At 54.9% G+C, this 24,100-nt stretch overlaps 3 protein-coding genes across 5 annotated transcripts; 2 read left to right on the top strand and 1 right to left on the bottom strand.

Moving 5' to 3' along the window:
• Positions 1–100: 100 nt before the first annotated feature.
• On the bottom strand, positions 101–24,045 carry PAF1 (PAF1 homolog, Paf1/RNA polymerase II complex component). 2 transcript variants are annotated; one of them, XM_003812240.5, is made up of 15 exons: positions 23,800–24,045; positions 5,073–5,479; positions 4,512–4,541; positions 4,321–4,413; positions 3,892–4,013; positions 3,732–3,798; positions 3,534–3,635; positions 3,345–3,450; positions 3,199–3,267; positions 3,014–3,117; positions 2,812–2,928; positions 2,591–2,719; positions 945–1,050; positions 733–823; positions 101–654 (listed from the first exon to the last, which is right to left on the bottom strand). In XM_003812240.5, the coding sequence occupies exons 2-15, from the start codon at positions 5,117–5,119 to the stop codon at positions 236–238; spliced, it is 1,602 nt and encodes a 533-aa protein (XP_003812288.3). In that variant the 5' UTR covers positions 5,120–5,479; positions 23,800–24,045; the 3' UTR covers positions 101–235. The 2 variants fall into 2 exon arrangements, with proteins under 2 accessions (XP_003812288.3, XP_063456331.1); XM_063600261.1 differs by lacking the exon at positions 23,800–24,045 and having other exon boundaries at positions 101–823; positions 5,073–5,212.
• MED29 (mediator complex subunit 29) lies at positions 5,616–23,688 on the top strand. Of its 2 annotated transcripts, none has more exons than XM_003812243.7 (4): positions 5,616–5,894; positions 6,716–6,774; positions 7,801–7,885; positions 11,731–23,688. In XM_003812243.7, exons 1-4 carry the CDS (start codon positions 5,616–5,618, stop codon positions 11,971–11,973), a joined length of 666 nt encoding a protein of 221 aa, XP_003812291.1. In that variant the 3' UTR covers positions 11,974–23,688. The 2 variants fall into 2 exon arrangements, with proteins under 2 accessions (XP_003812291.1, XP_024782579.1); XM_024926811.4 differs by having other exon boundaries at positions 11,801–23,688.
• ZFP36 (ZFP36 ring finger protein) lies at positions 21,071–23,688 on the top strand. The gene is made up of 2 exons (XM_003812242.7): positions 21,071–21,209; positions 22,024–23,688. Exons 1-2 carry the CDS (start codon positions 21,168–21,170, stop codon positions 22,978–22,980), a joined length of 999 nt encoding a protein of 332 aa, XP_003812290.2. The 5' UTR covers positions 21,071–21,167; the 3' UTR covers positions 22,981–23,688.
• Positions 24,046–24,100: the final 55 nt, after the last annotated feature.

Genomic DNA, 24,100 nt, shown 5'->3' on the forward strand with positions numbered 1-24,100 from the left:
GGCCTGTGTTTCTAAGCCTCAAGCCAAGATCCTTGAGCACCTGGGGGTTGGGGGAGGTATGTGCTGGGCTGAAGGACATCATAGGGGCTGGGAGGGGAAGTAAAGAGAAGTTGACTTTATTAACAGCAAAGGTTTGGGGGTGGGGAACAAACAAGTGAAAGGCTCACAGACCACTAGAAAAGTGCTTTCCTGCTCACAATAATGGTGTCTGAACCAGCCCTGAATGCCCTGGGACTCAGTCACTGTCACTATCAGCTTCACTGGAATCAGAAGCTGCAGCTTCACTGCCATCCTCCTGGGCCGAGTGCTCGCTGCCACTGGGGAAGGGACTGGCGCTGCGGCTGCGGCTGTGGCTCCGGCTCCGCTGGCCACCCCCATTGCTGCCGCTGTCTGAATCATTGTCACTGCCACCTTGGGCCTGTCCTCTGTCCTCATCATCAGAGTCGGCATCGTCCTCAGAATCAGCATCACTGCCAAAGATCTCCTCTTTGTCACGGGCAGCCCGGGCCTCATCCTCGCTGCTCTCGTCCTCACCACTGCCACTCTTGTCACTGGCCTCGTCCCTGTCACCTTCCTCCCGTTCACTCTCGCTGCCCGAGTGCTCATCTTCACTGCCCTCCTTCTCACTGCTGCTGCCCTTCTCCTGCTCCTCATCTGGAAGGGAGTGGAGAGAGATGAAACCCACTTTTCCACCCTCCCAGGGCTCCCAGAGTCCGGCCTGTCCAGATTTACCTGAGCCCCCAGCTTCTTTCTCTTCTGTCTCCATCTCCTCTTCCTCTTCCTCCTCCGGTTCGTGGTTTTCTAGCTGGGCCTTCCGTGCCTCCTGGAAGCAGCAAGATTGGAATGAGGGGAAGGAGGGTGTTCTGCTGGGTTTTTGTCCCCCTCCTCACCTACAACCACCACCCTCCCTGCCATGGGTGCCCTGAGCCAGTGGTGCTTGTTACCTGAGCTTCCAATTCCTTCTCATTCATGTCCCGATGTTTGACCACAAGCAGGGCGTTGGTGCCTGACTGAACCCCAGCCTTGGCCCGGCGCTTACTAAGGCGGACCCTGCAGGGGGTGAATTTGGGAGAGAGAAGTGGAAGATGCAGTTAAAGACACACCTCCCACTTCCCCGCCCCCCAGTGAGGGGTCTGGTCTGACTTGGTTCCCCATCAATACTTAGAGTAAATGGGAATAAATACAGATTGAATAAGGGCAGCTAAGCTCAAGGTATTGAGGGCAGGGGAAAGGAAAGATGGCTCCCATGGCACCAGTTTGGTTGCCCTACACTGTGTGTGTGTGTTATACGGTGTATTTACATAAATACGGGCATGGGCCATTTAACAGGGACACATTCTGAGATATACATCATGTGAACATCATACAGTACACTTATACAAACGTACATAGTATAGCCTACTACATACCTAGGCTGTAATGGTGTAGCCTATTGCTCCTAGGCTACAAGGTTGTACAGCATGTGACTGTACTGAATACTGCAGGCAATTGTAATACAATAGTAAGTATTTGTGTATCTAAACATAGAAAAGGTACAGTAAAGATACAGTATTCTATCTTAAGGGACCACCATAAGCAGTCCATTGTTGACTGAAACATGCAGTGCATTACTGTATATGTCAGTTAGTTAGCAACACTTTGAGAAACCAGGAGATGTCAAATCATTTGGATTTGGGGCTTTTGGAAGATAGGAATTTCTGGCCCCACAGCATAGCAACAGTGGGCTGGAAGTGAATAGTGCCCTCCATGATTGCCCAGAACTCCAGGTCACTCAGATGCTACCAGCCACTGCTCTTTTACATTTCCTGCCTGGCCTATGGGGTCACAGTTCTTGTAATCTCTGCTTTAAACAGAAACTCAAGACTTCCCAACTCTACACCAGAGGTGCTGGCATAGCAGTAAACTTTGAGCCATAAGGGAAGGAGTTTTGGAGTCACATTTTTGAACATGGGTTTAAGCATTTCATTTAAAACATTCATGCTAATTTTATATATTACTCCATACTTTGGCAATGTTTACTTTCACATGAAGTCTGTTACTAATACTGGGAAACTTGGCCCTCTGCGTTGCACAAAGGCTCTAAATGTCTCCTGCATTAAGATTTTCTGGCTGGGCATGGTGGCTCACACCTGTAATCCCAGCACTTTGGGAGGCCGAGGCAGGCAGATCACCTGAGGTCAGGAGTTCAAGACCAGCCTGGCCAGCATGGTGAAACCCCATCTCTATTAAAAATACAAAAAAAATTAGCTGGCCATGCTGGCACACGCCTGTGATGCCAGCTACTCAGGAGGCTGAGGCAGGAGAATCACTTGAACCCAGGAAGCGGAGGTTGCAGTGGGCTGAGATCACACCACTGCACTCTGGCCTGGGCAACAGAGCGAGACTCCATCTCAAAAAAAAAGATTTTTTTTCTGGCTCCTCCTGTTAGAACCAAGTCCAGCTCATGTGCATGACCAGACATCTGCTGCTCTTGTTTACCAATGCATATGACAAATTCTTAGGTACAAATGACCTCCAAGGTGGCTCTTGCATGCCCCAGGGTCTTAAGAAGCACAGATCCAGGCTAATCAGATAGGAGTGTGCTGAGTACCTGGTTTCCAACTCATTGTAGTAAACCCCGTCACCCTCTCGGAAGATGAAGAAGTAGTTTTCCTCATAGCCCTTGCTAGCTTTGTTCTTCACGTTCCAGTTGTACTCCCGAGCAATTTTGTAGTCATACCTGAGGATGAGGGCACAGGTTCAGCCCCATTTCTTCCCTATCCCAATCCCCAAAACTTCCCAATCCCCAAAACTTAACCGCAACCCACGCACACATCATCTGGTGCATAGTCCATCTCCTCCTCCTGGTCCCGCTTTCGTTTCTTCAACGTCTCTTCTACAGGCAGGAAATAGGCCACAAACTGGTTCCCTTCCTCATCCATCATGCCCCTGGTTGGGGGAAAAGGAGTAGCAATGAAGTGTGAGGACAAGAGGCAGCAAGGAGCAGGCCAAGGTGGACAGCAGGACCACCTACCTAATCATGGCCTGAGACATCATCTCCAACGCAGCTGCACCACTTGTGTCCTTGGGGGCTGGGTCTGAGTCAAAGATCACCTGAGCACATGGATTGATCCACATCTAGGGAGATGGAGGCACTGGGGTTAGATGGGAACAGGCACAAATAGGCTGTCCCTTTCTACCTCCCACCTTGGGCCTGACCTTAAAGTCTGGGAAGACAGGCATGACCTCCACCGGTGTGACTCGGGGTTTGCTGTAATGCTGTGAGATCTGGTGGGACAAAAACAGGGTGAGGAGGAGCTCTGCAGCCGCACCCTTGCCTCTCCCCATCCCAGTCCCTCAATTACTGATTTCTGGGCATCCTCAAAAGTCTTCTCAATGGCTGTGATCTGGCTATCCCTGTCTTTGTATATTTCTTCCTCGGTAAACTGCTGCTTCACAGAAACCCCAATCCTAGGAATGAAGAAAAAGGTCCTTAGGGGCCACTGGACACACCTAATATCTCCACCTTCCCTCTCTTCCTGTTAGTAACTTACTTGACCTCAGGCTTCTCATTGGAGATGCCGTAACGGTTGAACTCAGTGGAGATGTACTCTGTCTTTCGCATCCATGGCACCACCTTCGCGTGCTGCTGGGATCTGGGGTGGGAAATCAGGTATCTCAGGACCCCACCGCCCTCCTGCTTGTAGGGCCCACCTGAGCCAGTCTCCAGTACCCATTTGCTACCCACTTACCTCTTGGAGCTGGTGGGGGCCTGAATCTCCTCTTCCAAAAGTTTCTCATCAGCTGGATCTAGAAGAACTAGAGGAGAGCGGGGGGCAGGAGGACCATGAGGGAGGCCCAGGCCTGAGCCTTTGCTGACCTAGAGCAGACCCTCCCTGTCTCCCCACACACCATTGGGGTCGATGCGGTAGGTGTCAGGATTGATGAGATCGATGGTGACCCCCAGGTCTGGCTCAGTCAGGAGGTCATGTTTGTGCTGTTTCTCCAAGGAAGTGGCTTTGTACTGGACGAACCTGGGTGGGGAAACACCTATTATGGTGTTTGGATTCCAGCTTCACCCCTCACAGCCCTGCTTCCCAGAGGCGGAGCTTCTCTGGGGAGGAACTCAGAATGAAGTGTCCCCCATGGCAGAGTCTGAAAGCTGGCTCCCCAGTGGGAAGGGACTTGGACACTGCTTGCTCCATTAACAATTGAGCAGCTACTACTATATGCTAGGGTAGGTACTGTGCTAGGCCCTGAGCAGACAGCAGCCAACAAGACAAGCAGTCCCTGCCTTCAAGGAACTCATACCGGAGTAGTTTTCCCATTCCTTAGTCTCACCTGTTCTGGTCGAAAGGGTAGGTGATGAACTTGGGGTCGAAGGGGATATCAGGGAGGCTATTGCAGTACTTGACTCGGCAGACCACTCCAGACCTAGGAACATTAGTGGCTCAAAAGTGGGCCCCCGCTGCCCCACCTCTGCTCCCAGCCCCACTGCCCCACCGCTCCTGGGAAAGCACAGTGGGGCTCACCTCTCAGGCAGAGTCCGGTGGGAATTGGGCCTAGTGGAGAAGAAAGAAACAGTGATAGGTGGAGAGGACGGGATTGACAGGAGAATGAAAAAGGTTTCCCCAACCTTTCAAAAGGTAGAAGGAGGGGTGACAAATGCTGGTTTCTTTCGGTGGTGTTGTGGGGGGTGTCCAAATGCTTTAATGGAAGGAGACAAATGTTCAATTTATTTAGGAAGAAATGCCCCCAAAAGCTTTAATGAACAAGGCCAAGTGCTCAATCCCTTTTGCAGGAGATGGCTTCAAGTGCTTTAATAAAGAACCATGTACTCAATCGTCTTCGGAAGAGGGGTCTCCAAACGCTTGACTGGAGGGATCCCTTCTGGAGGGAGTCTCCAAAAGCCTAATCCCTGAACTGCACGGCGGGGAGGAGGGGAACACCTGAATCTCAGAAGGAACCCACCCCCTTCGTCAAAGGTGAGCGCTTCATGACGTCACGGGCAGACCTGGGGGCTGGTGACGTTGTTCAGCAGAAACCCTCTCCCGATCCCCCGCCTTGCTGCAACAGAAAAGCGTGGCGCCTACCTGTGGCCATCCTCCCGCTGGGCCTGGGTCTGGATGGTGGGCGCCATAGCGACGAGGCGACGGCAGCCCGGACGGGGTCCTAGCGGGACCGAAGGGGGACGCAGAGGGGCGTGCCGACTTCAGGGGACGCCTGATCCGAGGAAGGCCCAGCTTGGCGCCGCTCCCCGCGGAAAGTGGGTTGAGATGAGGTGGGCGGGCGAGAAGAGCTCCAGCGAGACTCAGGTGAACGCGCAGGCAGCACCGGGGACGGACTCGAAGCTCCGGTTCCACCAACTGCCGCCAAGACGCTGAGGACCCAACGGGTCTCCTCAGGCCGCGACGCCTTCGGGGAAATGAAGTCCGGATCGGAACCACACACGGATTGGCGAGCGTCTGGGTGAAGGGCGGAGCGAGGGAGAGAGCTGCTTCTGTGATTGGTGGAAAGATATCTCAGTCTGGACCCCAGATTTGAGAGTGACGTAACGTTGGGGCACTTCCTTCCTCTCCATTGGCTTAATTGCCTAGGAGGCGGGACTAACTAGCAAACGGGGACTAGAAATAGGGATGCTGAAAAGCAACGGGGAGAGACGCAGTCGTAACGCACTTCCGGCGGCCTACGCGAGGAAGATGGCTGCATCCCAGCAGCAAGCTTCAGCGGCTTCCTCAGCTGCTGGTGTATCGGGTCCTAGTTCGGCTGGCGGCCCGGGTCCCCAGCAGCAGCCGCAACCGCCAGCACAACTGGTGGGCCCTGCCCAGAGCGGCCTCCTGCAGCAACAGCAACAGGACTTCGATCCTGTGCAGCGTTATAAGATGCTCATCCCGCAGCTGAAGGAGAGTCTACAGGTGATTGGCCTTAAGCAGCGAGAAGCAAACTGGATTTGGTAGTCTAGAGGGACAGGCCGAGGGCCAGGTTAGTCGGAGAGAGCGCTAAGCAGAAAGAGGAGTAGAACCTGCTGTTTTGGCCTGGCTGGCGCACGCCTGTGTTCCCAGCACTTTGGGAGGCCGAGGCGGGCGGATCACTTGAGGTCAGGAGTTCAAGACCAGCCTGGTGAAACCCCGGCTCTACTAAAAATACAAAAATTAGCCGGGCATGGTGGCGCGCACCTGTAATTACAGCTACTCGGGAAGCTGAGGCAGGAGAATCGCTTGAACCCAGGAGGCGGAGGTTGCAGTGAGCCGACATCGTGCCATTGCACTCCAGCCTGGGCAACAGAGCGAGACTCCGTCAAAAAAATAAATAAATAAATAAAACTGTTGTTTTCTGCGAGACCTAAGCGAAGCTCGGCAGAGATGGGATCAGCGCTGATGCTGAGGCTGGGACTGGCCGGAGCTTGAGTGAGGGGTTGTTTAAAGGAGAAACTGGGCTCTGGTCGTTAAAGCCTGAGGAGAGTACTGGCTTATACGGAGATTCTGCCCTTGATTGATAGGTGAGGGAGGACCCTTAGGTTATTGGCGAGAAGCTCAGGTGAGAGCGGGCCTCTGGGAGGATGGAGTGGTGACAGCTATAGAAATGGAAACGAATATTACTTTGGAAAGTCAGGAGGGAAGGTGCCAGTTGAAAAGAAAACCTGAGACTGAGTGATCTTAAGAAAGAGTGTAGATCTGCCAGAGGTATTCCCTTTTGTTTTTCCATTTCCCACGTGTTTTGTTTTTGTTTTGACTAGACCTTGATGAAGGTTGCAGCCCAAAACTTGATTCAGAACACTAACATCGACAATGGACAGTGAGTGCAGCCCCCTTTACCAGGATATTCTATTGCCTTCCCAGTCTTTGAAATTCATCTTTCCTTCTCCTGCTCCCCGCCCACCTCACCTTCTATATTTACTTTTTTTTTTTTTTTTTTTTTTTTTTTTTTTTGAGACAGGGTCTCCCTCTGTCACCCAGGCTGGACTACAGTGGCACGATCTTGGCTCATTGCAGCCTTGAACACCTGAGTTAGGAGATCCTCTTGCCTCAGCCTCCCAAGTAGCCAGGACTACAGACATGGCTACAGACTACAGATGCCTGGCTAATTTGTAAGATTTTTTTATAGAGACGGAGTCTTGCTATGTTTCCCAGGCTGGTCTCAAACTCCTGGCCTCTAGCCATCCCCTCAGCCTCACGAATCACTCCTCCTATTTTATTTTTGTTGTTGTTTTGTAGAGACAGGGTCTTGCCATGTTGTCCAGGCTGGTCTCAAACTCCTGGGTTCAAACAGTCCTTCCACCTTGGCCTCCCAAAGTGCTGGGATGACAGGCATGAACCATCATGCCCAGCCTTTTCTTTTTTTTTTCTTTCTTTCTTTCTTTTTTTTTTTTTTTTTTTTTTTTTGAGACAGAGTCTTGCTTTGTCACCCAGGCTGGAGTGCAGTGGTGTAGTCTCGGCTCACTGCAACCTCTGCCTCCCGGGTTCAAATGATTCTCCTGCCTCGGCCTCCCAAGTAGCTGGGACTACAGGCGCGTGCCAGCACATCTGGCTAATTTTTGTATTTTTAGTAGAGATGGGGTTTCACCATGTTGTCCAGGCTGGTCTCGAACTCCTGACCTCAGGTGATCTGCTCGCCTCGGACTCCCAAAGTGCTGGGATTACAGGCGTGAGCCACCGTGCCCAGCCTCCTTTTCTTTTTTTTTGAACCCCTCCGGTTTTCAACCACTACTTCAGATCTCCTGGACCTGTACCTGGTTTCCTGATGGACACTTGGTTGGGTAGATACTGGTGTCCCAAAGATTAGAAATCAATTCTTCAGACATCCTTTTTTCCTTGTCTGTAGAAAGAGCAGTGATGGACCCATACAGCGCTTTGACAAGTGCCTGGAAGAGTTCTATGCACTCTGTGACCAGCTGGAGCTGTGCCTGGTAAGAAGCCTTCTGGACACGGCGTAACAACAGCCGTGTCCCAGTCTCTGGGGTCTTCAGAAACCCTCAGTCAGTCAGTCAACTCACACTCAACTGGGGACCTCCTGTGGGCCAGACCTGTGCTTCCACCAACACTGAGGACACAGGGTCGCTCTGATCCTTGCCTCGCAGAGCTTTCAGTTGAGTGGAATAATAAGCACACCCCTAAACAGTGACAGCTCAGAGTGGTCAGTGCTGTGATGGGAGAAGCCTAGGCCAGAGTGGTTAGGGTTATGATTGAGGAGGCACAGGCAGAGGGATCAGGGCTGGGATGGGGAAATCTCAGTGTGGAAGCCCAGGGTGGGGATAGGGAGAGAGTGGCTTAGGGAAGGCTACTGCTAGACAGCACATCTGACCAAGTCTGAAACAAAGAAGAGAAGAGGGGCAGGAGTTGAGAGAAGGGTAAGTGACTAAGAATACAGCCTCTGGAGTCAGATGCACCATCAATCTCTACCTCTGACCTCTGGGTTCCTCCTTAGGAAAACGGAGTTTCCGGGAAAACTTAGATTATGCGTGTAAACTACTTAACATGATACCAGGCATATGGCAAATGTGTACTGTAGTATCATCATTATTTTGGACTGGTTTTTTTGGTGGGGGGGTAGGGGGGAGGACAGTCTCACCATCACCCAGGCTGGAGTGCAGTGGCACGATCTAGGCTCACTGCAATCTCCTCCTCCCGGTTTCAAGTGATTCTGGTGCCTCAGCCTCCCAAGTAACTGGGACTATAGGCACACACTACCACGCCTGGCTAATTTTTGTATTTTTAGTAGAGATGGGGTTTCACCATTTTGGCCAGGCTGGTCTTGAACTCCTGGCCTCAAGTGATCCACCCGCTTCAGTCTCCTAAAGTGCTAGGATTACAGGCATGAGCCACTGCACCCGGCCTTTTTTTTTTTTTTTTTTTTTTTGAGACAGAGTCTCACTCTGTCGCCAGGCTAGAGTACAGTGGCGCGACTTCAGCTCACTGCAACCTTGGCCTCCCAGGTTCAAGCGATTCTCTTGCCTCAGCCTCCTGAGTAGCTGGGACTACAGGCACGCACCACCACGCCCAGCAAATTTTTGTATTTTTAGTAGAGATGGGGTTTCACCATGTTGGCCAGGATGGTATTGATCTCTTGACCTTGTGATCCACCCACCTCAGCCTCCCAAAGTGCTGGGATTACAGGCGTGAGCTACCACACCCGGCTTTTTTTTTTTTTTTTCTCCAAGTCAGAGTCTCACTGTGTCGCCCGGGCTGGACTGCAGTGGCACAGTCTCGGCTCACTGCAGCCTCTACTTCCTGGGCTGAAGTGATCCTCCCACCTCAACCTCCCAAGTAGCTGGGACTACAGGCATGCACCGCCATGCCTGGCTAATTTTTGTATTTTTTGTAGAGACGGGGTTTTGCCATATTGCTCAGGCCAGTCTTGAACTCCTGGGGTCAAGCAATTCACCCACCTCAGCCTCCCAAGCGCTGGGATTACAGACCGCTGTGCCGGGCCTGGCCTGGGTTTTGAAGGAAAAGTGAGAGGTTGAGAAGCTTGGTAGTGTCAGAACCATGTTCCAAACAGAGGGAATAACATTTGCTTTAAATTTGTTTTAGGAACATCAAGTAATTCATTCTGGGTGAGGTGTGGTAGGCATAGGGCTTGTTGGATTTTGAATATAATCCTAAGGGCACTGGGGAAGCATGGAGGGTTTCAAGCAGGGAAGAACATGGACCTATCTGCTTTTTAGGAATATACCTCTGGCTGACAAATGAGGGGAGGGTTCAAGGGGCCGAGACTGGAGGCAGGAGCCCAAGGGCGCAGCCATGGCAGGATCCAAGGACGCCTGGACTGGGCTCCACCAGGGCGGGGCCATGAGGAAATGGGGAAGACTGGGGGAACTTGAGAGGCTTCGTGTGCAGGGCTTTGTATACGGGCCACAGGACTGGTGTGCTGGAAGGAGATAAAGTTTCTAGGATGAGGCCCAGGACTCTGGTTTATAATGGAGGACTGTCACTGGGCCCGGTGATTCATGCCTGTAATCCCAGCACTTTGGGAGGCCGAGGCAGGCAGATCACGAGGTCAGGAGATCGAGACCATCCTGGCTAACACGATGAAACCCCGTCTCTACTAAAAATACAAAAATTAGCTGGGCGTGGTGGCAGGCGCCTGCAGTCCCAGCTACTAGGGAGGCTGAGGCAGGAGAATGGCATGAACCCGGGAGGCAGAGCTTGCAGTGAGCCGAGATCGCACCACTGCACTCCAGCCTGGGTGACAGAGCGAGACTCCGTCTCAAAAAAAAAATGGAGGACTGTCCCCGAAACAGGGACCTAGGAGAAGCAGTTTTGGGGAGTACAAGGGCCCTACAAATGTCAGGGGGAGGCCAGCGACAGTGTGGGCGCCATTAGTGCAGAGGTGGAAACTGAGTGGTGTGCGTGGGTGTGACAGCCCTGGGAGGGCTTGAACAGTGAGAGAAGACAGGGCCTAGGAATGGCTGCACTTACGTCTTAGGTAGTGTAAGAAGTACCTAGAGCTGGTCAGGTGCGGTGGCTTATGCCTGTAACTCCAGCACTTTGGGAGGCTGAGGCGGGCAGATCACAAGGTCAGGAGTTCAAGACCAGCCTGGCCAACATGGCGAAACCCTGTCTCTACTAAAAATACAAAAATTAGCCAGGCATGGTGGCGTGCACCTGAAATCCCAGCTACTTGGATGAGACAAGAGAATCTCTTGAACCCGGGAGGTGGAGGTTGCAGTGAACCAAGATGGCGCCACTGCACTCCAGCCTGGGTAACAGAGCGAGACTGTCTCCAAAAAAAAAAGGGGCCGGGCACAAGTGGCTCATGCCTGTAATCCCAACACTTTGGGAGGCCAAGGCGGGTAGATCACGAGGTCAGGAGTTCGAGACCAGCCTGGCCAATATGGTGAAATCCCGTCTCTACTAAAAATACAAAAATTAGCCAGGCTTGGTGGCATGCACCTGAAGTGCCAGCTCCTCTGGAGGCTGAGGCAGAAGAATCACTTGAACCCAGGAGGCAGAGGTTGCAGTGAGCCAAGATCGTGCTACTGCACTCCAGCCTGGGCGACAGAGCGAGATTCCACCTCAAAAGAAAAAAAAAAAAAGCCGGGCGCGGTGGCTCATGCCTGTAATTCCAGCACTTTGGGAGGCTGAGGCGGGTCGGTCACCTGAGGTCATGAGTTTGAGACCAGCATGGCCAATGTGGTGAAACCTTGTCTCTACTAAAAATAAAAAAAAATTAGCCGGGCGTGGTGGCGGGTGCCTGTAATCCCAGCTACTCGGGAGGCTGAGGCAGGAGAATCACTTGAACCTGGGAGGCGGAGGTTGCAGTGAGCTGAGATCGTGCCATTGCACTCCAGCCTGGGCAACAAAACCGAAACTCCATCTCAAAAAAAAAAAAGAAAGAAAGTAGTACCTAGAGCAGCCAGAGAAGCAGGCAGAAAACCAGGGGTGAGATGCCACTGCCAACACCAGGCCTGGAGCCAGGGCAGTAACAATGATAGTAGCTAACAGTTCTTGGCACTTTAAACAGTGTGCCAGGACCCGTTCCTGTGTCTCACACACCTGCTCTCACTGTTCTCACCTTATGAGGTAGGAAGAGGTGGTTATTAAACCCGTTTTCCAAAGGAGGAAACTGAGGCTCAGAGAAGAGTAGCCGCCATGCCCCCAGGTTCGCCAGCAAATGACTGGCAGGGCCAACCTCTGACTCTAAGACCTGGGAAATCCAGAGGCCAAGCCGACAACCCCCAGCTGGCCCTTGGGGTGGGGTAGAATGACCTGGGGTGGAGCTGATGCTGTCCCCTTGCCTGCCTGTCCACAGCGCCTGGCGCATGAGTGCCTGTCACAGAGTTGTGACAGTGCCAAGCACTCTCCAACGCTGGTGCCCACAGCCACCAAGCCCGACGCAGTGCAGCCTGACAGCCTCCCCTACCCACAGTACCTGGCGGTCATCAAAGCCCAGATTTCCTGTGCCAAGGACATTCACACCGCCCTGCTGGACTGTGCCAACAAGGTCACGGGCAAGACACCCGCACCACCTGCTGGCCCTGGGGGCACCCTGTGAAGTGGGGGACAGGGAGTGGGGCAGGCAGTGGTTGGTGGGTGGTGTGCAAAGGGAATGAAGAGCGTCCTGGGCCTAAACACAGCAGCCTCCTCTCTTTTCCTGCCTGAGCACCGCAGCGGGAGCCAGCAGGGGGCAGCAGAGGCCAACAGGGAGCTCGCAGGCCGGGCCCCTGCGTCCCTGCCCCTTCTTCCTGCTCCCCCTCCTAGCCTAGGGTAGACTTTGAACTGTGTGTGTTGATGACTTCTCTGTTCCACAGGCCCTCCCCCATTCTTGCCTGGGTGTGGAGCCCTGGCTGTCCCCTCTCCCTCAGTCCTTCCTGTCTCCAGCTGGGAGGTGGTCTCTGTGTGCCACTCCTCTGTGTCTCTATTACAGTTGTGTCTCTCTCATCCTGTCTCTTTTTTCCTTGTTTCTCTGTTCCTGTTAATGTGTTTCTCCCCATGGTCCTATTTCTCTCACTCTGACCTCTCTCTCTTAGTCCCCTTTAGCTGTCTTCTATCCCCAGCTCCTAACTGGGACTCTGTGTCTATGCAGGGGGCCAGCACCCCTGGGTTATCTGGGGCTAAGGGAAGGGACTTCATTTCCAGGGGCCACAGCCAAGCCCAGAGTCCCCCAGCGGCTCGCATGTCAGCCCAGACCCCAGGGTCCTTGGCCTAGGAGAGGAGCAGTGGAGGGGCCCAGGCTCTGAGCTCCACAGGTCTGAGCAGGGAGCAACTCAGGCCCCCACCCAAGCCTGCGTCAGCGGAACTTGAGTGAGGGGCGTTGTGCAATCTGTGGCAAGGCTGGCCCAGCTGGATGCCTGGGTCCCAGTATTTTTAGCCCCAAAGGAGAAGTGAAAAGGCCCCAGCCGGGGTGAATCATCAGTCCTGGGGAAGAACCCAGGCGCCTGAGCCCCGGCTCCGGGAAGCAGGCACTGGGGAGGGGGCTTCAAGGAGGGAGTGCCCCCTCAGACTCCCTGCTTCCCTGGAAGCTTCAGGAAGCTCAGCCTCAGCCTTCAGGCCTGAGCAAGTGCAGGGCGGAGCTACCAGCCCAGGCTCAGATGTTGGGGTGTGAAAGCCTCAAGTGACTCAGCCTGGTTGGAGAACTGCCCCACCCAGTATCTTCTGTGCCATGGTTCCCACATTCGCACTCCGTGGCCTCCTGTCCTGGACCCCACGTCTGCAAGGAAACCCTAGGACCATGGATACCTCTGATTCACGCTGAGCCCAAGTCCCCACACTGGAAAACTGGGAAATGGCCAGCTGTGTGTCCCAGGAAATTCCTCCCCTTATTCTTCCTTGAAGTGCCCGAGCATGTAGGGCAAGAAGGAAGGCTGAAGCGCTGTCCCTAGGAGGAATTTCTCCTTCAGGGAAGCCTCAGTTTTGCCCATTTATCTAATTGAATCAGTTTTTTACCCAATCCCCTGATTTTGTAGGATAATCTCCCTTACCTAAAGTCAACTGATTATGGACTTTAATCACATCTACAAAACACTTCCATGGCAACAGCTAGATGAGTGTTTGAATAACTGGGACTGTAGCCCGTCCAAGTTGACACATAAAACTGACCATCGGGCCGGGGTCGGTGGCTCACGCCTGTAATCCCAACACTTTGGGAGCCCGAGGCGGGCGGATCACAAGGTCAGGAGTTCGAGACCAGCCTGGCCAACACGGTGAAACCCCGACTCTACTAAAAATACAAAAAATTAGCCGGGTGTGGTGGCACACGCCTGTAGTCCCAGCTACTCGGGAGGCTGAGGCAGGAGAATCGTTTGAACCTGGGAGGCAGAGGTTGCAGTGAGCCAAGATCACACTATTGCACTCCAGCCTGGGCGACAGGGCAAGACTCTGTCTCAAAAAAATAAAAAACTGACCATCTAGTCCTTGTCATCTGGGCACCCTCACACATCTCCTTAACCACACTTAATCTCCAAATAAGTATGATAACAGTCATAGTCCCACCCAACATGATGCAGTTATCTTGCATACAACTGAAAACAACTAACCCTTTCCCCAACAGAGCCCACCAGCAGTGGTGGAGATGTTGGTCCATGAGCACACACACAAGACTGAGGGACTGTCGGCCCTCCCAGGTGGTGTCAACACAACATCACACACAGGTGGGGGGGCCTGATAGCCCAGCACCCATGATACAGGGCCTACCAATGCTTAAAACCACACCCAGGGAGCCCACAGAGGCACTCAGTGGGTAGTGGGGTGATGGATACACATCTATCAGGCACAGGGTGGAGGTGGGCACCACTAAGTTGCACTCAGCAAACGCATTGGGTATCTTGTGCCCAAGGCCTGTATTTGTGGAGCTGATGTTCTAGTGAGAGACAGTAAATGTGACAAAAGTAAAATATATCAGATGGTGAGAAAACAGAAAAATGAGATCAGAAGTGGAGATGTTGGGGCCGGGCACAGTGGCCCAGGCCTGTAATCCCATCACTTTGGGAGGTGCAGGCAGGCAGATGGCTTGAGCCCAGGAATTCAAGACCAGTCCGAGCAACATAGCAAAAGCCCTTATCTGCAAAAAATTCAAAAATTAGCCAGGTGTGGTGGTGCGTGCCCAGGTTCCCAGGTACTCGGAGGCTGAGAGGTGGGAGGATGCCTTGAGCTTGAGAGGTTGAAGCTGCAGTGAGCTGTGATCGCACCACTGCACTCCAGCTTGGTTGATGGAGACCCTGTTTTTTTAAAAAAAGAAGTGGAGGTGTTTACACAAGCAAAATACTCATTTTTTAAGTGTAATTAAGTTGAAGATCAAAAAATGGAAATGTATAATTAAAAAATCATACTTAGCAAATCTAACACATGAAATGTAACATCTGCATATGGAGAATCGTGTTACTTTATTGAAAAACATTAAAAGTTTGAGAACTTAAGTTGGATTGTGGTTTCGTGAGCATTCATTATGGTTTATATATGTTCCATGTATTTATTATTAAATAGATGACAAGGGTTTTCTTATTCTTGTTTATGTATGTTTGAGACCACTCTCACTCTGTCGCCCAGGCTGGAGTGCAGTGACGCCATCTCGGCTCACTGCAACCTCCGCCTCCTGGGTTCACGTGATTCTGCTGCCTCAGCCTCCCAACTAGCTGGGATTACAGGTGTGCATCACCACACCTGGCTAATTTTTGTATTTTTAGTAGAGACGGGGTTTCACCATGTTGGCCAGGCTGGTCTTGAGCTTCTGACCTCAAGTGATCTGCCCGCCTCAGTCTCCCAAAGTGCTGGGATTACAGGCACAGGCACGAGCCACTGCAGTGGGCCTTTTAATTTTTGTTTTAATCCTTGACAGAGGTCAAGGAAGGCCTCACTGAGAAGGCGATATTAGAGCAGCCCCGAAGGAGAGGGAATGAGCTTGGGGACATCCACACATCCAGGCAAGAGTGCTCCAGACAGAGGGAACTGCAAGTGCCAGGGACCTGGGACAGGAATGTGCTGGGGTTTATGGAACACATAAAAAGGAGGCTTGGGCACAATGAGGGAGCAGGGATAGGAGAGGAAATCCAGACAGGTCACAGAGGGCCTTGGTGAGGACTTGGCTTTGCTAGATAACTAAACCCAGAGGGAGATTACACAGTCTGGTGCACACTGCATGCTCCAGGGACGGGGTGTACGTGAGGTGCACAGCCACCACAAAACAGACCGTGGGGACTCCAGCACACAGCATGTCTGCCCCACTGCAGAGCTAACCCACCATCCTACAATCATGGTGCCCCCAGGGACCCCATCCCATTGACAGTCCCACAAACATACTTTCAGGGAGCAACCCAGTCACATGAATACACAAACAACCCTCTAACCACCACTTTACCAGATAAGCTATCTCTCACCCCATCGCAGACTTTGCCCATCACAGGCTGACTCAGCCCTGTCCTTAGCCCAGCACTATCAGAAGCAGCCTCATCGGTGCTGCCCCAGCTTCTCAGGTACTCGTGTCTGCACGTCTGCTCTGCCCACAGAGGCCGACACAAGAAGAACAGTGACATGGAGGGGGGAGCTCGCCAGCTACTCTCCCCATCACGCGGGCTGTAGACGTCAGAAACCAAAGTTCATCGGTTTCTCTGCCTTGTGACTCGGGCCACAGGAACTGCATTCAGACGCCGGCCTGCTGTGGTCTGCACATGCAGTCTCAGACACCCACGACAAAGGACGTGGACATATGTGAACACTTCACACACCCAGGGACTACACACACTGAGCCACAAAGGCCTTGCACACGGCCACAGCTGCAGAGTCACAGATGCTGACACAGCTTCAAATGTGTGTGCCGGGTTTGGTGGCACGTGTCTTTAGTCCCAACTACCTGGGAGGCTGAAGTGGAAGGATCGATTCAGCCTAGGAGGTCGAGGCTGCACTCCAGCCTGGGCAACAGAGCGAGACCCTGTCTCAAAGCAACACACACACACAAAGTTGTGTGTGCACACAGCCTCAGTCACAGGGGAGGGCAGTCATTCCCTCACCCAGGCACCTGCGCGGAGTTACACACACTTAGTCACTGCAGATCCCACAGTGGCTCAGAGCTACGCACAGATATGCAGGTGGGGATGAAAATCTCATGTTCTTAAGAATGCCGCCTCAGAGACAAATTGCAGTACAGTTACAACAGAGCATCCACCCCACACCCAGAGATGGCCAAAGTACACACGGTACAGTCGATCACACAGGCGGTTTCACACATTGATTCACACAGCCAAGTCATGCGGGATTGTATGCACACAGCCTTCTCACAGGAAACTGGGCACACTCGTGTCCCTCACGTTCCCCCACTGCATACCCAGGCACACAGGCTCTCGCAGCCCCAGATGCCAAGGCGCACACCTTTGCACCCGCAAGCACACATACTGTCCACACAACCGGGTACACAAGACGGCTAGCCCAGGCCCGCCGCCCACGCAATCGCAGGCCAGGGTACACACGGCCAGCCCCGCCCTTGGCCACGCCCGCTCAGGCCCAGGCAATCGCGCCAGGCGCACACACGGCGCGAGCACACGTGCCGCGGGTACACGATCCCCAGCTCGCCCGCGCACTCGGCCAGCTCTCACACCCCCGCGTTTCCCGTCCCCGCTTGTTTTTCTGGAAACTCTGCTCTCCCCTCCCCTCCCCCTAGGCCGGAAGTGTTGGCTGTATTTTTAGCCTCTCTGGTTTCCGCCCCTTTCCTTCTTTCCCCGCCCGCCCAGGACTGGCCCCAGCGCCCCGCGGGGGGACCCCGGCCATCCCCTTCCCCACCGTCATTCCAGAGGGGATTCCCGGCCGCCGCTGGGGCCGCGGATTTTCCCGCTGGCTACGTAGGGAGCAGGGAGGAGTCCTGCCGTGAACTTCCTTCTGGCCTGGGACGCCCGAGACCTGAGGGGAGGGCTGAGGGCCTGGTCTCCTGGATCTGATCGAGGACAGGCTGGGGGTCTCCCGGGTCTGAGGGAGGAGGGGTTAGGGGCCTGAACCGCTGGATCTGAGGGAGGAGGAGATGGGGGCCTGGACCCCTGGGTCTGAGGGAGGAGGGGCTGGGGTCTCGGGGGACCTGAGGATCTGAGGGAGGAGGGGCTGGAGGCCTGGACCCCTGGGTCTGAGGGAGGGGGGGTTGGGAGTCTCCCGGGTCTGAAGGAGGAGGAGTTAGGGGCCTGGACCCCTGGATCTGAGGGAGGAGGAGCTGGGGGCCTGGACCCCTGGTTCCGAGGGAGGAGGGGCTGGAGGCCTGGACCCCTGGATCCGAGGGAGGGGGGTGCTGGGGGCCTGGACTCCTGGGTCTGAGGGAGGAGGGGCTGGGGACCCAGGGCCCTGGGTTACTGCGAGGGAGGAGGGACTGAGGCCTTGGCTCCTGGGTCCCCCAGGTCTGTGGCTTTGGGGAGGTGGAGGACCAGTCCTTCTGCGAGCAAAGCATCCCCCTCCTTTGAGAGTGGCCCTATCCCAAAAGTCCTGACTCTTGGGGCCGATGACTCAGCAGATGGGAGAGAGGAGGGGGACAGCCTGACTCAGGGATGGGAAATGCTCCCGGTCTCCAGGGAGTAGAAACTGGAATCCCTCCTCCAGGATTGATCGCAGCCCGAGCTGAGCCGGGCTCCGCGAACCCAAGGATGCCCCCAACCCCCCTTTCCCAGCCTCAATCCTTTAAGCTGCGTAAGGATTTGGAGATCGGCCTAGAGGCGGGTCCCAGGTCCCCCTCCTCCCCCCTTTTTCCCCGTTGTCCTCAAGGCTCTGTTTACAGGAGACGGGAGCCCTGGTTACAGGAGAGGAACCCGAGTGTCCGGGCTGAACCTCCTCGTCACGGCTTCCAGGAAGCCCCCACTCCCCCGCCCCTTGCGAGTGAGTCACGGGCGAGCAGGAGGCCACAACCGTGCCAGAGCCGCCCGCGGCCCGCCCAGCTCACGAGACCGACCCGGGAAGGCCCCTCAGCAAGCGCCGCACCAGGGATTCCCCCCCGCCGCTCTCGGACGAAGCAGGTCGACGTGGAGCCTGGCAGAATCTCCCCACCTTAATACAAGCCCGCAGCCTGCAAGAATGAACTTTCCACCATTATAACTGCGCAGTGTGGCAATGATTTCTACCCCCACATTTTCAGTCAGGGCATCCAGCTCTCCAGCACCCCTTAGAAAATAGTCTTCCTAGATCTTAAGAGGGTTTTCACTTAGGGCGACCCTTTGATAACAAAAGATGTGCCAGTGTGGGGAATGATCCTTGAAAATGTAGTCTGGGCGGGGTGCGGTGGCTCACACCTGTAATCCCAGCACTTTAAGAGGCTGAGGCAGGTGGATCACCTGAGGTCAGGAGTTCGTGACCAGCCTGACTAACATGGTGAAACCCCCGTCTCTACTAAAAATACAAAAATTAGCTGGGCGTGGTGGCCGGCGCCTGTAATCCCAGCTATTCGGGAGGCTGAGGCAGGAGAATCACGTGAACCCGGGAGGCAGAGGCTGCAGTGAGCTGAGACCGCGCCATTGCACTCCAGCCTGGGCAACAAAAACGAAACTCCATCTCAAAAAAGAAAAAAAAAAGGAGGCCCGGCCGGCTTGGTGGCTCACACCTGTAATCCCACCACTTTGGGAGGCCGAGGCGGGTTGATCACGGAGGTCAGGAGATCGAGACCACCCTGGCTAACACGGTGAAACCCCGTCTCTACTAAAAATACAAAAAATTAGCCAGGCGTGGTGGTGGGTGCCTGTAGTCCCAGCTGCTCGGGAGGCTGAGGCAGGAGAATGCGTGAACCCGGGAGGCGGAGCTTGCAGTGAGCCGAGATCGCGCCATTGCACTCCAGCCTGGGCGAAAGAGGGAGACTCCGTCTCAAAAAAGAAAAAGGAAAATGTAGTCTGAAGGCACACCCCACTATAAGAGACCCATCCAGCCATCAACTGAGGATGACCTTTTTTTTTTTTTTTTTTTTTGAAAGCTTTTTTCAATCAATGCAACCATCAGTTATAGTGAAAGACCTCCACCTTGCCAATCTTGAGTTTTCTCAGAGGGCAAACCTCGACATAATTTCAGACCCTAGTATGAGGCCTGTGCCATTTGCTAGCTCGAACTAGGAGAGTAACTTTATTTTTCCCCCTGAGAGGGAGTCTCGCTCTGTGGCCCAGGCTGGAGTGCAGTCGCCCGATCTCGGCTCATTGCAACCTCTGCCTCCTGGGTTCAAGCGACTCTCCCACCCCAGCCTGCTCCCTCCCCGCCCCCGAGTAGCGGAACCACAGGGTGTGCGCCACCACACCCAGCTAATTTTTGTATTTTTTGTAGAAATGGGGATTCGCCATGTTGCCCAGGCTAGTCTCAAACTCCGAGCTCTAGTGATCCGCCTGCCTTGGGCGCCCAAAGTGCTGGGACTACAGGTGTGAGCCGGGCAGGAGAGTAACTTCACTTTGGTTTCCTCCTGCCTTAAATGGGCATACCACCTGGCATTAGGATTAATGTGCGTAAAGTACTTAGAACTCAGCCCAGGTGAGTTCTCCTTAACTCAGCCTAGAAGAGATCATCCGCCCGAGGGTGAGGGGGCTAGAGCCGCCCTGTGAATTGGGAAAGGAGGCCCCTTTTCAGCCTTGCCAGGTATCCTGGACCCCACGCAACCCACTCACTCACCCACCCAACCCCAGCAAGTGGGGAGAGGGAGAGCAGTCCGGGTCTCCTTATCTGTCTGGGCTGTTTAGGAGTGAGACCACACAAGGCAGGCAGTTCTCAGAGAATTCCCCTCCAAGGCCTGCTGGCTCTTTCTTGGCACTTTGCTCTGCAGATTTCTTTCCGTAAGTGCTTGTTTCTCACAGTCTTTCTCCTTTTTGTCCAGTTTCTTTTTCTTTTTAATTTTTTTAAATAGTATTTTTTGTAGACATGGGATCTCACTGTTGCCCAGGCTGATCTTGAACTCCTGATCTCAGGTAATCCACCTGCCTCATCCTCTGAAAGTACTGGGATTGGCCGGGCTTGGTGGCTCACACCTGTAATTCCAGCTTTTTGGGAGGCGGAGGTGGGAGGATCGCTTGAGCCCCGGAGCTGGAGATTAGCCTGGGCAACATAGGGAAACCCCGTCTTTCAAAAAAAAAAAAAGAAGAAGAAGAAAAAGGAAAGAAAAACACAAAAAGTGCTGGGATCACAGGCGTGAGCCACTGCGTTCAGCCCCTTTCTGTTTCTTTTTGTGATCCTCCCAACCCTCTTCTCCCTCTGAATCTGTCTCTGGGACTGTCTCTGTCTCCTCGTCTTCCCCCCCTTCCTCACCCTGTCTATCTCTCTCTGTATGTCTCTTGGTGTGTGTGTCTCTCTCGATGTTTTTCTCTCTGCCTGTCTGCCTGTCTGTACCCCTCTGCGTCTCTCCCCGCCCCCATCCGTCTGTGTCGCACGCGCACCCCCATCGGGCTTCTGCTCTTGTCAATTGCCCCTGGGGCCCTGCCCCCACCTCCGCCCCAGTTTCCTTCTACAAGCCTCAGTCTCCAGCTTTGAAAACTGGGCAGGCGTCCCCCCATCCGCACCCCCACCCCTTCCCCACGCATTCCCCGCTCGGTCGCGGCTGTCCACCGGCCAAGCTCAGGCGCGTCCTGGCCCAGGGCCGGGCGGAAGGGAACCAGTCCAGGGCCAGCCGGGCTGCGCCGGGGGCGCGCGTCCGGGAAGCGCCCCTCCTGCCCCGCCCCCGGCCCCGGCCCCGGCCCCGCCCCGTGCTGGCAGTTTCCTATAAGTAGCCGGCTCTCGGTGCCAGCCTCAGCCTGACTTCAGCGCTCCCACTCTCGGCCGACCCCCCTCATGGCCAACCGTTACACCATGGATCTGACTGCCATCTACGAGGTGAGTCCCCGCCGCACGGCATCCCCGGTACCTGCATGCCTGAGTCCGAGTCCCCACCTCTCTAGCGCCGCAAACTCCAACCCGGGACGCTTGCCTCCCTTCTCCAACTGGGGCTCCCTAGCGCCGCGCCCTCCAGCCTGGGGCCCCTGCCTCCCGCTCAGACCAGCTTGGTGATTTGGAGGTGAAAATGGAGCCCGCGACACCCGGCTCTTCGCTCAAACATGGGTGGGGCGGCCCATGCAAGTGGAAAGTCGGAGAACTTTTCTCAGACCGAGGCTGCCTGGAGGCGGAAGTGGCCCCCATACCTGGCTCACCCCTAGTCGTTGCTGAGGGCGTGGTTTTGCGCGGAGGCGTCTCTGGGGCTGAAGTCTCAGGGTGGGGGGATCCGACTTCTGTCTCTCCAGTCCCTGACCGTAGAGACAGAGAACCCTAAAACCGAAGCAATCCGGACTCCCAGGTCAACTTTGCCCGGTTTCTCCAGTTGTGAAACTGGAGATCCCGACGCGTGGGTCATATCCGGGGAGGACAAGAGACCCAAAATTGGGAAACAGTGGTGCGCCCTAACTTCGGGGTCCCCCTCTTGGTCCATCCGGGGAAGCCGGGATTCCTGGGTCCCTCGGGATAAGGCCTCGGTCGTGGGTAAACTCAGAACCTCCAACTCTGGGTTCCTGGCATCCGGAACCCAGGGGTTTCTGCGGGCGGGTGGGGCTCAGGCGGGGAGCCCACAAACCGGCCTGGCAAGCTCTAGTTCCCTGCAGCTGGGGTGGGGCGTCGCCCTGCATTTTCAGGTGCCTTAACCGACCCATTTCCGCAGAGCCTCCTGTCGCTGAGCCCTGACGTGCCCGTGCCATCCGACCATGGAGGGACTGAGTCCAGCCCAGGCTGGGGCTCCTCGGGACCCTGGAGCCTGAGCCCCTCCGACTCCAGCCCGTCTGGGGCCGCCTCCCGCCTGCCTGGCCGCTCCACCAGCCTAGTGGAGGGCCGCAGCTGTGGCTGGGTGCCCCCACCCCCTGGCTTCGCACCGCTGGCTCCCCGCCTGGGCCCTGAGCTGTCACCCTCACCCACTTCGCCCACTGCAACCTCCACCACCCCCTCGCGCTACAAGACTGAGCTATGTCGGACCTTCTCAGAGAGTGGGCGCTGCCGCTACGGGGCCAAGTGCCAGTTTGCCCATGGCCTGGGCGAGCTGCGCCAGGCCAATCGCCACCCCAAATACAAGACGGAACTCTGTCACAAGTTCTACCTCCAGGGCCGCTGCCCCTACGGCTCTCGCTGCCACTTCATCCACAACCCTAGCGAAGACCTGGCGGCCCCGGGCCACCCTCCTGTGCTTCGCCAGAGCATCAGCTTCTCCGGCCTGCCCTCTGGCCGCCGGACCTCACCACCACCACCAGGCCTGGCCGGCCCTTCCCTGTCCTCCAGCTCCTTCTCGCCCTCCAGCTCCCCACCACCACCTGGGGACCTTCCACTGTCACCCTCTGCCTTCTCTGCCGCCCCTGGTACCCCCCTGGCTCGAAGAGACCCCACCCCAGTCTGTTGCCCCTCCTGCCGAAGGGCCACTCCTATCAGCGTCTGGGGGCCCTTGGGTGGCCTGGTTCGGACCCCCTCTGTACAGTCCCTAGGATCCGACCCTGATGAATATGCCAGCAGCGGCAGCAGCCTGGGGGGCTCTGACTCTCCCGTCTTCGAGGCGGGAGTTTTTGCACCACCGCAGCCCGTGGCAGCCCCCCGGCGACTCCCCATCTTCAATCGCATCTCTGTTTCTGAGTGACAAAGTGACTGCCCGGTCAGATCAGCTGGATCTCAGCGGGGAGCCACGTCTCTTGCACTGTGGTCTCTGCATGGACCCCAGGGCTGTGGGGACTTGGGGGACAGTAATCAAGTAACCCCCTTTTCCAGAATGCATTAACCCACTCCCCTGACCTCACGCTGGGGCAGGTCCCCAAGTGTGCAAGCTCAGTATTCATGATGGTGGGGGATGGAGTGTCTTCTGAGGTTCTTGGGGAAGAAAAAATTGTAGCATATTTAAGGGAGGCAGTGAACCCTCTCCCCCACCTCTTCCCTGCCCAAATCTGTCTCCTAGAATCTTATGTGCTGTGAATAATAGGCCTTCACTGCCCCTCCAGTTTTTATAGACCTGAGGTTCCAGTGTCTCCTGGTAACTGGAACCTCTCCTGAGGGGGAATCCTGGTGCTCAAATTACCCTCCAAAAGCAAGTAGCCAAAGCCGTTGCCAAACCCCACCCATAAATCAATGGGCCCTTTATTTATGACGACTTTATTTATTCTAATATGATTTTATAGTATTTATATATATTGGGTCGTCTGCTTCCCTTGTATTTTTCTTCCTTTTTTTGTAATATTGAAAACGACGATATAATTATTATAAGTAGACTATAATATATTTAGTAATATATATTATTACCTTAAAAGTCTATTTTTGTGTTTTGGGCATTTTTAAATAAACAATCTGAGTGTAAGCTGGGATCCTGGCTTCTTCGCGTTCTAGAGACAGGAATGGAGAGGGAGGGGGTGACTTTTTGGAAGCTGGGTGCAGTTAATTCTTCTTCTCCGAGCCCCGCGGCGCTTACCTGGCAGGAAGTGACGTCACCGGGCCTGGCCGTTCACCTGAAAGGGTGGGACCAGGTGAGGTCACCAGATGGGAACCGGGGGAGCCAGTTCCCGGGCGTCGGGGGCGCCGCGCTCCCGTCCTGCCGGGCTCCTTGACCCAGCTCTCGGGCGGGTGCGGTCGGGGACGGGATGTTTCCGTCCCCGCGGGGCCGCGGGAGGCGGGAGGGGCCGGGTGGGGAGGACGGAATGTGCTGGGGCGCGCGCCCAGAGCGAGCGGGGGCGGGCGCGGGGCGGGGCAGCCGGGGGTAGCGGAACCCGTTT

This window comes from Pan paniscus, chromosome 20 (genome assembly GCF_029289425.2).
Source record: "Pan paniscus chromosome 20, NHGRI_mPanPan1-v2.0_pri, whole genome shotgun sequence".
Lineage (NCBI taxonomy): Eukaryota > Metazoa > Chordata > Mammalia > Primates > Hominidae > Pan > Pan paniscus.

Coding starts and splice junctions, on each gene's coding strand:
- PAF1 (XM_063600261.1), bottom strand. CDS start 5,119: ATGGCGCCCACCATCCAGACCCAGGCCCAGCGGGAGGATGGCCACAG. Junction 3,636..3,731: donor GCCCCCACCAGCTCCAAGAG/GTAAGTGGGTAG, acceptor TTCCCACCCCAG/ATCCCAGCAGCACGCGAAGG. Junction 3,118..3,198: donor CTGTCTTCCCAGACTTTAAG/GTCAGGCCCAAG, acceptor CCATCTCCCTAG/ATGTGGATCAATCCATGTGC.
- MED29 (XM_003812243.7), top strand. CDS start 5,616: ATGCTGAAAAGCAACGGGGAGAGACGCAGTCGTAACGCACTTCCGGCG. Junction 5,895..6,715: donor AGCTGAAGGAGAGTCTACAG/GTGATTGGCCTT, acceptor TGTTTTGACTAG/ACCTTGATGAAGGTTGCAGC. Junction 7,886..11,730: donor ACCAGCTGGAGCTGTGCCTG/GTAAGAAGCCTT, acceptor GCCTGTCCACAG/CGCCTGGCGCATGAGTGCCT.
- ZFP36 (XM_003812242.7), top strand. CDS start 21,168: ATGGCCAACCGTTACACCATGGATCTGACTGCCATCTACGAG. Junction 21,210..22,023: donor ATCTGACTGCCATCTACGAG/GTGAGTCCCCGC, acceptor CCATTTCCGCAG/AGCCTCCTGTCGCTGAGCCC.